This window comes from Macrotis lagotis, chromosome X (assembly GCF_037893015.1).
Source record: "Macrotis lagotis isolate mMagLag1 chromosome X, bilby.v1.9.chrom.fasta, whole genome shotgun sequence".
In the NCBI taxonomy this organism is placed as follows: Eukaryota; Metazoa; Chordata; class Mammalia; order Peramelemorphia; family Peramelidae; genus Macrotis; species Macrotis lagotis.
In genome coordinates, this window is record NC_133666.1 from 217,904,468 (window position 1) to 217,922,566 (window position 18,099).

The 18,099-nt window shown below is 34.4% G+C and overlaps 1 protein-coding gene across 1 annotated transcript in view; it reads left to right on the top strand.

The window, feature by feature from the left end:
• The window catches only part of ELL2 (elongation factor for RNA polymerase II 2), a 95,099-nt gene extending 79,193 nt beyond the window's left edge, over window positions 1-15,906 (top strand). The window contains exons 8-12 of the mRNA XM_074202729.1: window positions 170-773; window positions 4,055-4,121; window positions 11,643-11,814; window positions 14,234-14,278; window positions 14,364-15,906. Of these exons, the coding sequence (XP_074058830.1) occupies window positions 170-773; window positions 4,055-4,121; window positions 11,643-11,814; window positions 14,234-14,278; window positions 14,364-14,480 (1,005 nt within the window). The 3' untranslated portion in view covers window positions 14,481-15,906. The remainder of the gene's footprint in view (window positions 1-169; window positions 774-4,054; window positions 4,122-11,642; window positions 11,815-14,233; window positions 14,279-14,363) is intronic.
• Window positions 15,907-18,099: the final 2,193 nt, after the last annotated feature.

Sequence of the window (18,099 nt, forward strand, 5' to 3'; positions counted from 1 at the left end):
TATTGACATTTATTTTTCATTGCTGGTGATGCTTGAGAAAAAGTTACAGTTTCATCCTTAGTATTAAGGTGTGAGCAAGGCTTTTCTACTGAATCTATTATTTCAATTTTGTGTTCCATTTTTGTGCCAACTAACCTGTTTGTTTTTCCTTCCTATTAAATTTTTTCAGAAACGCCTCTTGGATTCAGATTTCATAGATCCTTTAATGAGTAAAAAAACTCGGATATCTCACCTAACAAATAGAGTTCATCCAACATTAAACGGTCATTTGAATTCCAGCCATGAAAAAATTGCTGTGGCTCCACCACCACCACCACCACCACCACCACCACCACCTCCTCCTCCTCCTCCTCCTCCTGCAGCTGCCGCCACCCCAACTCTTCCACCTCTTCCTTCAACCCACCTTCCAGTTTCAAATCCTCCTCAGACTGTAAATTCTAACTCCAATTCCCCTAGCACTCCAGAAGGCCGGGGGACTCAAGACCTACCTATTGACAGTTTTAGTCAAAATGGTAGTATCTTTGAGGACCAGCAGGACAAATATACCTCTAGGACTTCTTTGGAAATCCTACCACCTGATTCAATCCTGTTGAAGTGTCCAAAGCCCATGGAAGAGAAACATTCAATGTCACATAAAAAATCTAAAAAGAAATCTAAAAAACATAAGGAAAAGGACCAAATTAGAAAACAGGACATTGAGGAAAAGGAGAAAGACCTTCAGACAAAAGAAGAAATTGCCAAGCTAAATAACTCCAATCTTGATTCAAGTGAAGGTATTAGAAGTTTCTGAAAAGATTGCTGTTTTAAAACATTAATATGGGCAGTGCTGGTGGGACTTTCAGAATTACTGGTTCCAACTATTGGGGTAGGGGTGTTTCTTGTTTTTTCCAAGTCATCTCTATTTCTTTAGTTTTAAGTATTTATCTTGACCACATTTTTCTTTATGGTAAATTGTCATTTTTTTTTTTGCATTGCTTTTCTACAGTTTCTACAGTTTCCTTTGAAAATACTTTTAGGGGCAGCTAGGTAGCTCAGTGGACAGAGTACCCTGGAGTCAGGAGGACCTGAGTTCAAACCTCAGATTCAGATGCTTAATTACCTAGCTGAGTGATCATTAAGTTAAGTCACTTAATCCCATTGCCTTGTGAAAATCAAAAAAAAATACTTTTAAAACTGTAATTAAATATGATTTTACATGTGAAGTATTTGATAATAAAATAATAAGGTTGACTCTGTCAGTCCTCCCAAGAATGTCTTTTAGGCCTCTTGTAGAAAGTAGTCTTACTGAAAATTTAAGACATTTTTACAGCTATAAATGCCATTTATTTAACAAGAAACATTTTAACTATAAGAAATGTTTATTAACTATTCTTCCTCTAAAAAAGGATATTAGCTTACTAGAATTAGCATTACAGGTGAGAAACTTTTTTTTAATTCTTTTGAACTTGCAAATAAAATAAATTTGAAGATTCAGAATGTTACCTTCACTCAGAATCTTGCTAATTTTCCACAAGATGTTATTTTATTAGTTTGATTTGAATATTTTATATTATTGATTATATTATATTATTGATATATTGATTGAATGTTTTATATTAAACAACAGTATTGCATATCAGTAAAGTAATATAATTAAGAAAATTCTGGATTACTACTAACCCAGATGTTCAGGGATAACAGAAATTCAAGGGATGATATGCCTAGGTTTCTTTTATCCAAACCTAGATCAAATGCCCTCTTTTTCTAAGAACCATAACCATAAAAAGTCTGCATGATCTGGCAGTAGCTAAACATTATAAAGGGAATAAAAAAGAAAAAGTAGGTGGGCTAAGAAAGCCCCATTATGATGGGGAGGCTAGGTGGCACAGTGAATAAAGCACTGGCCTAGGAGTCAGGAATACATGGGTTCAAATGTGACCTCAGACACTTAATAATTACCTAGCTGTGTGGCCTTGGGCAAGCCACTTAACCCCATTGCCCTGAAAAAAAAAATCTAATGAATAAATAAATAGATGAGAGCCCCATTATATATTAAGCTAAATGCATTAAGCTAAATAATGCAATTCTCACAATAGAGCCTTCCTAGGTTGCATTGAACTTAAAATCTGATAATATAATTCCCTTTTTTTGCTTTTCAAAGAGAAATACTTGCCTTTTGAAATTACTTTTTTAAAATTGAGGTCAGGTTCACCAAAATCATGGAAAAATCCAAGCCCATCTTTGTCTTTTTAACTAATTATAAGTGCAGGAGATTGGGGGCTACTAGGTGGCACAGTGGATAGAGCACTGGCCCTGAAGTGAGGAGTACCTGAGTTCAAATCCAGCCTCAGACACTTAATAATTACCTACCTGTGTGGCCTTGGGCAAGCCACTTAACCCCATTTGTCTTGCAAAAACCTAAAACAAAAGTGCAGAAGGTGATTAAGCAAAATTTTCCCCAAAAATACAATTTTTTCAAATGTATGAATAAAGTTTCAAGGAGTTTCATGTTTTACTTTATTTGTGTATAGAATTGAAATGATGATAAGGTGAATTTGGATATAATAGCATGCCAATGTATGTATATTTTTCTTACATAGATTCACAGCATGGTAAGTCTAAGGCAGAAGTTGTCTTCCCCTGCCCCCAAACCCACAATACTTAACTTAGGCAAATAAAAAGAGTGCATAATTCAATGACCTCAGAAATATAGGATTCAGAATTCATCAGTCAAATTTCTAAATATATACTGTCTTGTAACCTCTCTCCTTGTCTGCAAGCTCAAATTCTTTTTCTGCCTTAATCTTGGTGTTGGGGTTCAAAGCAATTTAAAACTTCAGGGCCCTGTGATATTTCAACACTTATGAGATGGTCAAGTCAACTCTTCACCAGGCTCAGTGAGGAATTCAGTCAGTCAGACTCCTTTGCCTTGACAGACTCTAACTTCCTTGTCAGTCTCAAGCTTCCTGGAGTTTTTCAATCAAAGTCTGGAACCTCCCAGAGCTAATCCTGAGTGGAGAAAGAAAATTCAAAACCATAATACCTAAATCTGATTCGAAATCAGTCTCCTTTTAGTGAGCAGAGAAAGGGACCAAATGACATATACTTATATATCCATAAAGGTGTGTTCTCCTTTGGCTCACACCAACATGAACAGGATAATAGATATGGGTTGGTCTGTGTGTGTATGTGTTTTAAATCCAAACTTTGCTCAAATATCCTTAAGAATCATAGCATGCTCTGGGTTAAAAGAGGGAATGGGGAGAGGGAAAAAAATGGATAGGAAATTTGCAGTGTTCACTTTTATCATGCAAAGATTTAAGTTTTGCCAACAGTGGTAGAGCTTTAGTTTATTAGCCTCACTTTACTTTGGACAGCACAAATTTACTCTAATTAACAGAATCACTTGCCATGCTCTTTGAAGATAGTTTACTCAAATGGAATACTGTGGGGATTTTATACACTTTCCCAACAGTCCTCAGGGAATTGTGTTCTTTTTTTTTTAAGCTGTCTTTAGCATTAAGAGGCCAGGTCAATGTGCATTAGAATTTAGCACTGCCTTATTTTAAGTGTCTGAAAACTGATGGGAAAACTTCCGGCACAATTCAGCAGTCCTTCCCCAAAAACGGATGGCAGTAAAAATACAGTGACTAAAGCAGTCTGCTATCTCACATTATTGTCTTGTCTGTCTTGTTCAAAGCCCATGAAAGTTAGATGTTGATGTAAAACTTGTATCTCCAATTGTTTGACTGCATCTGCCACCACAGTGCTTGAATGCTGTGCAGATGCCACAACTTTTCTTGAAATAATAGAAGACTGACCTTGGGTTAAGATTGGATTCCTTTATTGTGCAGACGCTGCAGTAGCCAATGCACTTTCAACGCCTGGTATTGGCCATGGTAGAGCTAGTCATATGGCCTCTATTGTTCATGTTCAATTGTATTCCTTGCTCACTGTTGCTTATTGAAGTGGCAAAATAGTTTCTAGGAAGAGTGTTCTCGGTGCTTCTGATCTGGATTTGAGGTTTATTATAACCATGTTAAGTGATAAACATTAAAATTCTGTTTCTTCCTAGGAGTTAAAGAGGTTTGTACTGCCTCCACAGATCCTTCATCAACTATCGAACTACCGGATTACTTGATGTAAGTAGGAATGTCTGCCACCAAAAAAAGATAGTGTGGGTCTTAAAAGTCTACAAATTCTCTCTGCATGACATCAAAATTAGAAAATTTAAAATTTAAATTTAAAATTTAAAAATTTAAAAAGAAAAAATAAATATTTGAACAATTTTTCCCCCTAAAAAGCTACCTCTAAAAAACTGATTTTTCTAAATTTAGTCCTGCCAACTAGCTTTTCCTTGGTTAGGAATATAGTACCGCCCCATCCTTCTTCTGTTCAATGGCCTTTAAGTGTACAAGAATCCTGTTCTTTGTTCCCATGGGCAGATGAAGCATTTGAATATGGAAGAGTTCAGCTCTCCAATACTTCAAAGCTGACAAGCCTGACTTAGTCAGGGGTAATCACTTTCTAGGCTCCCAAAGGGAGGCTTAGTTATTGGGGAATGTGCAATCACTAGGATTTACAGCATGCTTTTGAATTCTATAAAGGACAACAATACACTGTTTTCTTCAAATACTAGAACAAATTCTTAAAGTCTGTTTTTCCTTGAGGATAGAGGAAATACTGAAATTTGATCAATGTCTATGTTCCTAATCCCTCGGGGGGGGGTGATGTACATGTATATACATATATATTTATGATATCCACATTAAAATGCTGAGTTGAGAATTTTATCCTCAGCATAAATTATGACTTGAATAGCTCTTTCTGCTTCCTCAAGGATCCTAGATTCTTTTGGAGTAGGAAATAATCAGACACTATAGTGGGATGGAGAAATTGAGTCAGGCAAACCATATTCCAAATGCATTATGAATGAATGTGCAATATTTATGAAACCTGAAAAGCTAAATGGAAGGTAGGCTTGTGTTTGAATGAACCTTTGCCATTGTTAGAATCTTATGTTAAATCAGGTCAGACTTTTTATGCTATCCTGATTTTCTAAAAACTCTCTTCAAAATAAAATATCCTTAGAGCACTTTAATGAAGTAATTGAATCATTATGAGGAATAAAATTATGAACAACAATTCCCTAAAACATAGGATAATATATTTAGTAGCTAAAAGGGATGCATAGGTCACCTAGTCCAGAGGCATCAAATTCATGGCCCCCTGGGTTCAGCCAGGACCAGATAAAAATTGGGAAATACTTAACCATTAAATAAAAATACAATCAAACAGACACTATCTTAATATGTGGTTTTCTAAGATAATATGCAACCCACAGGAATCCTCATGTACAATTTAGTGGTCCCCATTTCTATTTAACACCTTTGATCTAGTCCAATCCCCTTATTAAATGGATTTTAAAAAATTAAAGTAATATGACTTGTAAGTAACAACCTGAAATTTGAATCTAGTTCCTTTGACTCCAGATGCTAATTATTACAAAAGGAATGGAAGGAATAGTGCTAAACAATCCCTTTCATTTGATTTAGTGGATGATTTAAGAGCTCTGTAGAGAAGCCTAAAAATCAGTAGCAGGCAGGGCCAAATCAGCTACTTGGCAGTGTCTGCTGAGTTGGCACTCCAGGATCTGACAGTCAGCAGTGCTCTCTGGCGAGGCAGCACCTACTCCATGGCTGAAGAGGACACTTTTCCATAACTACAAAAATGTCACTGTCCTTTAAAAGTTGGCCACTGTCTTATGATAAGTAGCTTGGACCATATTGTATCCTAAATTATTTTCTTGTAGACACTAGATTTATCATGATGGAATAGTAAAATGTTATTTGTCATACATTGGCTATTGATATGTCGAACCAAATCCTGTCTGAATGGACCTTTGCCATTGTTAGAATCTTATGTTAGATCAGGTCAAACTTTTTTCTGCTATCCAGATTTTCTGGATAACTAGTCCACATATAACTAGTGATGACAGATTCATTGTAAAAGAATGGAAATTTAGGGACATTTGTAACTGCATCTTTTTCCTAAAAGAAATCACAATTTAAATAAGCTCTTTTATAATCCCTTATACATAAGTTTATGTTTGAGTTTAACAGACTGGTAGCTTTTTACATACACATTCAAAAATGAGTGTGAGGGGTGAATGAGAAACTTTGTTCACATCCTTTGGGTTTATATATTTTTAAGTTTGCCACCCTAGTCACTTAAATATTTTTCACTATGAATCAGTAAAACTTTAATGAAGTACTTAAAATTTCACAAGCATCATACTAGACACTGAAAATAAAAATCCAAAAGTGAGATACTCCCTGCCCTTAGAAAGTTATATTTCATGAGGGCAAGAAGGTAGGGATAAGGAAAAGAATGCAATGTTTCACAGACAAGTTAATTAAAAATATCTACAAAATAGCTACTAGGTGACAACATGGGGTTAGAGGGTACTACAAACAAAGAATGAAGAAAGGCTTCTTGAAGAGACCTCACTTGATCATCAGAAGATTGAAGGGAGCAAGAAGCCATAGGGTAATCAACCTAGAACTGCCAAGTGAGAAGGGATGGTATTTAAGGCATGGGAGGAGTTGGGTGAGGCTATTCATAGGTACAGAAGTGAGAACCATATAAAATGTCATATAAAGAATATGATAAAAGCAGCCAGATTGGCTAGAGACTAAATGAAGGAAGGTAATATATAATCAATCAACCTGGAAAGGTATAATAACAAGTAGAAAAGTTTGTATTTTATCTTAATAGGACAGACAGGGAGTCATTAGCAGTTCTTAAGGAGTGCCAGAGTCTAGCCTATGCTTTGGAAATATCAACATGACAACTTTGTGAAGGAAAAAAGACTGGACTAGAGAACCAGAAAATCAGTTTGTCTAAATAAGAAGTGTTAAGAACCTGAGTTATCATAATTGTGATATGAGAGTGTAGGCAATGGCTATGAAAAATATTCCTGAGATAGAATTAATAATACTGGCAGTAATACTTGGGATGTGGGGGAGGAGAGGGATAAATGAGAGTAGAGTAAAGTGAAGAGTAGTGGCTCCCTAAACAGAAGTACAGGCATAAAAGAAAAGAATAATGACTTAAGAGAGATAATGAATTTCAGGTGCCTTTGGGACCCCCAGGTAGAGATGGTCAAGTAGTTTGTAGGAGATGTCTGACTAGAACTCAGGGGGAAAAAATGAGAGATGGATTCTTGTTGGTATGAGAGAAGAAACTCAGGACAGAGACTTTCAAGTAAATTGATACAATGGGGATGGAACTGAAAGATTATCATTCTACAAAGAAAACTTGGAAGACTATCATGCAAGTGTGACTAGAACCAACACAGATCACCATCATGAGAAAAGAATATTATTCATAAGGATATAGTGATCAGCCATATCGATGACAATTTTTCTTATTTCTAGTTTCCCTAGATAAAGTTAGTGGACAAATATTTTCCCATAATTCTAAACTTCATCCTAGCTGGAAATTTTAGCCCAATTTTTAGAAGAATGCATAACAATTATCAAAGTGGATATGGGTTAAATGGCCTTTCTTTTCTACTGTCCCACTTCCCTAATCTTGCCTAACTTAAGAATAGCAAATGTTACCTCAGGCTGATCATCAAAGAAAAGATGGCAAAATAGAAACAAAGTTGATCATCCCCTAAAAATCTGGGAATTGACCACAAGAAGCATAATTTATTATGCATGTCTCCTTGCTGTTTTATTGTCTGCTTTAGAACCAATTTAAATGTCATTTTTTTGACAAGATGAGCCAGTTTTCTTTTTTAAAAAAAATTTAAGGAAATTTTTTTGAATGTTTAAATAAATTGTAAAACCAAACATATTGCCACAACAGAAACACAAAAATACAATCAAGTTTTGGGACTTTTTCCTAATGGTTTGAAATCACTAAATTAAAATAATACTAACTTTGGCTGGAAAGCATGACTCTGACAAGGGATAAATATTTTAAGTGATAAAATAAAACTAAAACCTAATGTTCTGGTAGCCATTTTGTCTATTCTTGATATTCCCAGTAAATTCTCCATTTTTTATGGGCTCCCTCTGGTGTGCAGTCAAGGTAATCCACTTGCAATAAAGATTAATTTGCCCTTCCTTTGGCAATTCTAGCCAACAGAATGGCTTGAAATTGGAATGGCTGTGCTATCTCAGTTATACTGAAATTAAACTTGCATACCAACTCAGCATGAATAAAAACACTAAGTGAAGCATTAAAACAGTTTCCTGTAGCAGCTATAGTATATCCATTTCTAGAAAATCGATAAGATCATGTAATAAATGGAATTGAATGTAAATCAAGATGTTTTCCTAGGAAAGCAAATTAAAGTAATCTTATGTTAGGGAGTATAATAACCTCATTTTAAAATGTATACTACTGGCTTTCAGGTACCCTCCATACAGTGTAACATTAAGTGTTTTTAAAAAACTAAATTTAACAACCAGTAAGACCTAGTTCTTATCCCTCACCATCTTTATTATCTCTGAATTTGTCTACCTCTCTGCCTAGGAAAATAGACTTTGTTCTGTTTTATTATTGTGATTGTTATATGAATAACTTCTTTTATATCCTATGGATAAGTCTGCAAAAGGTATGATAAAATTAAGATTCAAATTTACAACTTATGAAATACTTCTAAAGCCAACAATTCTTAAAGAACTAAAGTGAGAATTTCTTTTATGAGAATCAACTTTTTGTGAGTGTCATAGATCCTTTGGCATTCTAGTGAAATCTATGAACCTCTTCTCAGAATAGTTTTTTAAATGCATATAACATGTACAAGGATAAAAAAGCAACTAATTACACAGAACTTCAGTTATCAAAAAAATTTTTAATTAGGTTAAGAACCTCTTCTCTATTGTAAAATATAATAATATTCTTTGGTTATACTAACACTCAAATTTCTTATGACTTTTTTCTTTTAAATTTTAGAAAGGTTTTATTTTGAGTTTTCAATTTTTTCCCCCAATCTCACTTCCCTCCCCCCCCACTCCACCCCCATGGAAGGCAGTTTGCTAGTCTTTACATCATTCCCATAGTATGGATTGATTGAAGTTGAATGTGATCAGAGAGAAATCATATCCTTAAGGAAGAAACATATAGTAGGAGATACAGCAGAATTACATAAAAAGACAACATTTTTTTTAAATTAAAGGTAATAGTCAGGGCGGCTAGGTGGTACAGTGGATAGAGCATTGGCCCTGGAGTTAGGAGTACCTGAGTTCAAATCTGGCCTCAGACACTTTATAATTACCTAGCTGTGTGGCCTTGGGCAAGCCACTTAACCCCATTGCCTTGCAAAAAAAAAAAAGTAATAGTCCTTGAACTTTGTTCAAACTCCACAATTCTTTCTCAAGATACAAAATGGCATTCTCTGTCACAGACACCCCAAAATTGTGCCTGATTGCTGCCCTATTGGTATGAGCAAGTCCATTAAGGTTGATCATCACTCCCATGTTGCTGTTAGAGTGTAAAATGTTCTTCTAGTTCTGCTCATCTCACTCAGCATCAGTTCATGCAAATCCTTCCAGGCTTCCCTGAATTACCATTCCTCTTGGTTTCTAATAGAACAATAGTGTCCCATCACATACATATACCACAGTTTGTTAAGCCATTCCCCAATTGATGGACATTCCCTCAGTTTCCATTTCTTTGCCACCACAAACAGAGCTGCTATGAACATTTTTGTACAAATGATGTTTTACTCTTTTTCATAATCTCTTCAGGGTATAGACCAGTAGTGGTATTGCTGGATCAAAGGGTATACACACTTTTATTGGCCTTTGGGCATAATTCCAAATTGCTCTCCAGAAAGGTTGGATGAGTTCACAGCTCCACCAACAATGTATTAGTGTCCCAGATTTCCCACATCCCTTCAAACATTGGTTATTGTCCTTTCTGGTCATATTGGCCAGTCTGAGAGGTATGAAGTGGTACCTCAGAAATGTTTTAATTTTCATTTCTCTAATAATGATTTAGAGCAATTTTTCATATTATTATAGATTGCTTTGATTTTTCATCTGTAAATGCCTTTGCATATCCTTTGACCATTTGTCAACTGGGGAATGGCTTGTCTTTTTAAAAAAAATTTAACTCAGTTCTCTATATATTTTAGAGATGAGTCCTTTGTCAGAATCATTAGTTGTAAAGATTGTTTCCCAATTTACTACATTTCTTTTGATCTTGGTTACAATGGTTTTGTCTGTGCAAAAGCTTTTTAATTTAATGTAATCAAAATTATCTAGTTTGTTTTTAATGATATTCTCCATCTCTGCCTTGGTCATAAACTGCTTCCCTTTCCATAGATCTGACAAGTAAACTACTCCTTGATCTTCTAGTTTGCTTATAGTATTGTTTTTTTATGTCTAGAAGAACTGATTCCAAATTTTATGACTTTTTTAAAATAAGTTTTTATTAATATCTTTTGTTTCTTACATCATCATAATTATTACCAAGTATCCTTTTCCTCCCAGAGAACTATTCCAAATAATAAATAATACTTTCTGAGAGGGGGAAAAAATCCCAAATAATCAATACATTGAAAAGGTTCAAAAGCATATAAAATTTGTAACAGCTTTGCATTCATGAAGGAGTGTAAAGAGTGTCTTCTTATTTTTTCAATCAAGTTTTACTTGACCTTTATAATTTTGTTAGATTTACTTTTAATTTTTTGGAGTGCAGTTTTTCCTATTTCTTCATTGTTGTAGTTATTATGTACATTGTTTTCTTGGCTCTGCTTACTTCACTCTGCATTAGTTCAAATAGATCTTTTCCATGCTTCCCTGCATTCATCATACACATCATTTCTTACAGCATAGTAATATCCCATTATATTCACGTAACACAATTTTTTAGCTATTTCCCAGCCAATAAGTATCTACTGTGTTTCCAATTTTTAACTATCCCAAAGAGTGCTGCTATAAATATCTTCGTGTTTATGGGGAGTTTCTTCTAATTGATGGTTTCAGTGGGGCATAAAAACCAGTCTTTGGTTCAAAGAGTATGGACATTTTAAGTCCATGTGATTCTAAAATGCTTTCCAAATTGGTTGAACCATCTCAAAATTCCACCAACAATGAATTAGTGTGCCTATTATTCCATGACCCCTCCAATAAGTGTTGCAATTTTTGTAGGGTGTGAGGGTAAAATCTTAGTGTTGTTTTGATTTGTGTGTCTCTTATTATTAATGATTTGGAGCTTTCTTTCCTGTGGATGGAAATACTTTGCAGTTCTTCTTAATTGCTTAAGTCTCAATATGTCAAATGATTATCTGTGATTAGTGTAATGCTATGTAGCTTGTTTTGGGGAAAAAAGTAGTTTAAGAAAATAAATCTTCCATAATTATTCTTTTTTGACCTGAAGATATTTAAATTCTATCACCAAGTTGTTGATACTGATATTGCTGTTTTATATTTTCTCGGATTTCATTTAAACCCTTAAGCTTTTGATAGCTTGTTTATGATAACTCAGCAAAGAGAATTTTTGTAGTTTTTTTCTTGCATTTGATAACAAAAGTTATCAAAGATGTTTTTTCCAAATATTTAAATAAAATCTTTGGTTTATGTCAGCTTAAATTTTAAAAAATATTTTGTTTTGTAATCATAATCTTCAAATATTTTTATTAGAAAATATATTGCTATTGTCTCACATGAGCAACGCCAGAATTATAAAGATGACTTCAATGCAGAGTATGATGAGTACAGAACTTTGCATGCCAGGATGGAGACTGTCGCTAGAAGGTTTATTAAACTTGATGCACAACGTAAGCGCCTTTCTCCAGGCTCCAAGGAATATCAGGTAATAAATAGGTGGATTTGACTACCACTTGCACATGAGTGACCTTTTCTGTCCCCATCTTCTATCTCTAACCAGACAGTGTAAGCCCACTATCTGAGATTCTTGGCCTTTTAGCAGGGCTTAGACGGTGACTGATCATTCCATTCCCAAGCACAAACATGTGGTGTTTGATGTGAAATTAGAGAGGCAATATGAAATTCAAAGAGCTATTTAATAGGGAAAAAAACTACTGATAGAGATGTTGAATTTCATCCAATGAGTGGAATAAATGTGTCCTTTTTGGAAGTGGTTTATTCTTTGAACCCATAATGTTTAGACCCATGAAAGAAGTACCACCTTGACATAAGAGAGAAATGAGGACCTATTCCCTAGCTCATATATAGTATGTATTCTCTGTGCCCAGAACCTATGGGGCTTGAAGAAAACATTTGCTATTAGTAATTTTTTTTACCATTTTTTTAACCCAAAAGAAAATTTTAAATTATTACAATAGTCACATTATTAAAAAGTTGCCTTGGGGGGCGGCTAGGTGGCGTAGTGGATAAAGCACCAGCTCTGGAGTCACGAGTACCTGAGTTTAAATCCGTGTCTCAGACACTTAATAATTGCCTAGCTGTGTGGCCTTGGGCAAGCCACTTAACCCTGTTTGCCTTGCAAAAAAAAAAAAAACCTAAAAAAAAAGTTGCCTTGGAGGGGCAGCTAGGTGGCACAGTGGATAGAGTACTGGCCCTGGAGTCAGGAGAACCTAAGATCAAATCCAGCCTCAGACACTTAATTACCTAGTTGTGTGACCTTGGGCAAGTCACTTGACTCCATTGCCTTGCCAAAAACAAAAAACTACTTGCCTCTGTGAATTATTTAGCCTTTCCCACATTCTAACTTAATTGCTCAAATATTCATTTGGGCTTTAATTCTTAACCTCCTCTCCTACTGTGTGCTGAGGGGAATATTTGAACTATGCCATATCAGAAATTTGCTCATGTAGTGAAAGTGTATGTATCTGACTGATGATTATGTGCTCATGACTTACTTTTGCTTTTTTTCTTCAATAAGTGTTTTTCATATATGAGTTTATTACATAATTTTATTAAATGTTTATCCTTATTTTCTCTTTTCTTACCAGCCAGTTCTAATAAAGTGAGAAATGGCTTTCTAATTTACCATCTTGACTCTTCTTTTCTATCATTTACATGAATTTTAATGCATTGATCAAACAATGTCATTACTGTATTTTTTAAATTCCTGACTTAACAATTAGTATAAAATGTCTTATCTTGCTGTTCAAGTTCCTTCACAATTCGACACTAATCTATGTTTTCTCCCTTTTATCTCATACACTTATTCAGTGTTCTATCCAATTTGGACTGTCCCATTTTCATCCTGCTCTCTCCTTGCCTTTGTGCATGCTAGTGCCCATAGAGAAAATGCATCCACCATTTCTATTTTTCCCTCTTTGAAATAATTCCTTTTCTGAGTCACTCATCAATTATTGTTTCCTGATCGTCCCTATAACAGATAGTCCTAGATTTCTCATAGTACTATGTCTGGATCTCTCCTTTGCACTTACTTACTTCTTCGTTGTATCACATTTTGCATATCTCATTCTCCTCCTCATTAGATATTAAGTTATTGTACCTTTGCATCCTTAATACTTGGTATATTAGCTTATAAGTATTTAATAAACATTTGTTTACTAACTATTGAGACTCATGTATATGTACCCTTAATATATATATTATATCCTTACAAAATCCATAATATATCCTTAAAGCTATGTGGAATTACTTTTCCCTCCTTTCAGCCCTATTGAAATAAACATTCATGACAATATATAAGCAGATGGTATAAGTTTGTCACCCCAGTTTGAGATTTAACCTTCCCAAACCTTGTTCAAACTACCCAAGTCATTAAACTCTAGCTTTCACTTCAAGCAAAACTGTTACTATTATCACTCCAAGGAAACATAGAATAGAAATATTTAAAGTGTTTCCCAGCTCTTGTTAAGAGAATTGTTCCTAGTTCATAAAAACTTACCTCCTCCCTCCCTAAGTAAGGCAGATATTATTTGCTCTGTGGGGAAGCAATAAAATGCATATAAAATGGAATACATAAAAATAGTGAGAGATTGGTATACATCCATCCTCCTATATCCCTATGGAATAACAACCTGAAGGCTCACTGTGTGATAGGTTTAACAGGGTTAAAACTTTATTACATATACTTTATGGAGCTGTACCATTTTTATAGGATTATTCAGTGAATTAGAATATAAGCAATGGAGAAGGATTCATTTTTATTTTTCTACATTTTTACTTAATAGCAAACTTCATAATAAAATTCAACTATTAATGAGATCAACTTTTCATTTTTCCCAAAGAATTCTGCCTTATGTTCTTACTTTAAACCTTTTGTTTTATAGACTATTCATGAAGAAGTCCTAGAAGAATATAAGAAGATCAATCAGGTAGGAATTGTCAGTATTTTGTTTTCTGTTCTGATGAAAGAAGCAGTAAATATGTTTCTAAAACCTACTTTTTTCCCTTCTACAGTCTAGTCCCAATTACCATGAAGAAAAATACAGATGTGAATATCTTCATAACAAGTTGGCTCACATCAAAAGACTAATAGGTGAATTCGACCAACAGCAAGCAGGGTCCTGGCACTAAACCTCTGCTTAGACCAGAAGATGTGAATAAACTTAAGATTATTTATTTAAAATTCCAAATGAGTTGCTCTAAGATTCTAAAAAGTTGAAACTTTGTCAGTTAAAAGTTTCAGTATTAGCAAACTTTGAGTTACTTTTTTTATTATTTTTTTTATTTTATTTTGCTTCCCTGCATATTTGAAGCTGCTTTTTCTGGTCCCTTCCCTGCCCCCCCCTCAAGACTTTAGTTTGTCCATGGAGATCACTTTTAGATATTGGGGGGTCCAGTGTCTATACTTAAAGGTTGTGAACATTTTCAAGGAAATAACAATGTAGCAAGTTGAGATGCTTTTGGATAAATATAGGCCAGGTTTTTGACCTTTATTAATGCGAACTCTTTGCCTTAATTGGTAGAAGGTTTAGAAATTTGCACAAAATACAAAAAAAAAGTTAAAACATTGTTTTGGAGGGTTAAGAAATAGAGAGGTGTGTGTGTGTGTGTGTGTGTGTGTGTGTGTGTGTGTGTGTGTGTGTGTAAATTATATAATCCTGACTTGATCTCAAACAGTCATTTATCCCTACAAAATTAAACCCTCCCCCCCCCCCCATTGCAATGGTTGCCTTAAGGTGTTTGCTTGTTGTATACATAGTGTAGTTAATCATTAGCTACACTGCTTCCCATTTTATTAAAGCAATGGAGAAGCACATTGTGGTCTACCAGCGTCTGTAAGAGTGTGATTGTACTTAACTGTATGTGTGGAGAGGTTGTATGGATGTGAGCATGCACGAAGAAAAAAAGCTGCTACTCTTAGTAGGCCAAAACGCTCAGGTTAAAACAACTGACGAGTGTTACTGTAGGTTTTTTCCTATAAAACTGCTACTTCTATTGTGGAAGACAAGCATTTCCATTTCAACAGTTTGTCAGCTTTATTAATGTTGGAAAAAATCAATGTTATGAAAATGAAACTGATCTATAGTTTTGGGGCAAAATTATAAAATTAAACATGTAGGTGACCTATTTATATACTGCTATAAAGTATTTTTTTGAAGAGAGATATGCAAAGAAGCTATTGCCTACATGAAATGTATATTTAAAGATTTTTTTTTCTCCTGGGTTTCAGGAATATAACAAAGAACAGATATATTTAACTATAAAATACTGTGATTCATCAAACAGCACAAACTTTCATTTCATGCAGTTTTATCTGTTTACTTTGATTTAAACTATCGCTTGTTTTATCATGTGGGAACATAAGTTATTTGGTCAAGCATGTAAGGATTTTGAACTAACGTTGGCTTAAATTGTGTTGTCTCACCATATTGTCTTTTCAAAGTGCTGCCAATTGAAAAGGGAAGCATTATGTTTACAAATCTGATTTTTTGGAATGTTTGCCAAAATTTTGGTAGTGTCTTTAATAAATGTCTCCAGCATCCAAAAAAAAAAAAAACCTAACCTAACCAAATTTGTTGTGTATCGCTGTAAACCAGAATATGTTTAGTGTCTAGGATCCTTGAGGTACTATGTCATCATCCAGTAGTCAGGGATGGGAGGGAAACTGTCTCCAATGTCCTTTCTTGACATTTACCAAAAAGATTAGGCCCTTTGAGAGAAATGTGCAAAGGCTCAATAGGTCTGTCTTTGACTCAAACTCTTTTTTCATAATACTATAAACAACAGTCTTATTATGTAGAAAAGAATTCATGGTATTTTACAACTCATCATTGAAACTCTTGGTGCTCTTTCTCTTACCTCATAATTGATACAATCATGATTTCCAAATTAAAAAAATACATATACCAAGGGGAATATATTCAGGGAGAAGAAAGAATTTGGTCTGTATATTATGATTTTATTAATATATATCAAGCATTTTAGCTATAAATAATGCAGTTCATCCCAGAAGGGATTCATTGGTATAACTACTTGGATGATGATGAAGTGGTAAGTTAACAAAAAATTATTGGCTTTAAGACAAGAATATATATGCTTCTAAAAGCTTGGGTGCAACTCCAAATTTTTAAGTCTGTAAGTCATAGTACTTTAGAGTTGAAAGGGACCCTTGAGATCATCTTTCAGTTTAAATAACAGAAAAAGAAAGAAAAAGGCTACTATGTGTGTCTGCCCATCACAAGTCATTTCTCCCCAGTTGTGATTCAAGAGTCCCTATATAATTGTTTCCATGCCAATTCCTATTTAAATATATGTTTACAAATAAGACTCTCCCTGTAGCCAAAATTTTATCCTCCTTAAAACTACTATCACAAATGTGAGCACATTTTCTGGTTTACAGGTTGGGTAATGACTTAAGCTGGAGATCACTTGTATAGTCCAGCGTTGCACATCCTTAGGCTTCACCACCTACTGTAAAAGCCTTAATGTAGATGACATCCTTTGCATTGGGCATATCCTTGCAAAATGTATGTTCATCTATTGATTGCAAAATATAGTTCTTTAAATCTACATATCTGCTCTTACTCTAGTCTCCATCTGTTGAATAAGTGTATGAACTTATCAAAGTGATATTTTTTAACAATATTAATCTCTCACAAGATTTATAGATTCTCTCAATTGAAAGCCAAATGAAACTTTTCAGGTGATGGTAATGGTGCAATTCAATTACACTATTCTCTGTATACAGTTTGATTCATTTGAGAGAAACAGTAATAGTAAAGTAGCATCAGTCAAGGGTGTCATATGTCTTTCATTGCAGTTAGTCTAAATCAGTTGGAAACACTTTCTTGAATTAACTCTTATGAAATTGAATGAACAGTTGATTTGAATCAAACCAAACTTATTCTAGTTTTTATAAAAGCAAAAATAAACCACAGATTTTTTTCCCTCATTTTGTTGTTTTTCTGTTTCTCAAGTGATGAATTAGGAAGAGCCATCAAACCTTTTGAATAGACAGTCCTGATTCTTGCAAAGTAATTGGTTAAAACAAGTTTAGATCATTGCTGACTACTTTCACTTTTTAAAAATTCAGTGTTACTTTCCAGATATATGTAAATCATCTTATAATCTTTACAAGAATTTCCTTTTGAAGTATTTAACTGTATTATGTAAAGCAAAATTCAAACTCACATGGTAAAAACAAGATTCTGAAATGAGATTTAAACAAAAATGATCCATCATTTGAGACACTGTAACTAAATAGTTCTACTCATTCCATCTTTTATTTTTAAAACTTTACTGAGACATTTTAGCCAGTTCTTTGCCTTTCTGGCAGTTTTGACTCACCACATATGTTTGGCATATGCCTTCACTACTTTTGAAGTTGTCACAGCTAGCTGTCTGCCTAAGTGTTACTAAATCTTTTCCTTCCATATACCCAATGGGAAAGAGTTAATCTAGCCAGCACTGTGAAGGGAACATTTTGGGGGGGGGGGGGGAGAGAATATTAAACTGACACTACTAAAGGAAAACAACAGGAGATCTTTACAAAGCATTTTGTAACATGAAGACTAAACAAACAAGGCAGTGAGACTCCTTTCTGAATTTTTTGAAGTGTTTAAAAAAAATACCTACCCACCCTATTTCATGGTTCCACACAACCTATATTAGGACTCTCAAAGGTAAAATGCCACAGGGGCATTTTGTTTAGTTATGAATACTTGAGCCATTGTTGCCCCCACTGTTCTAC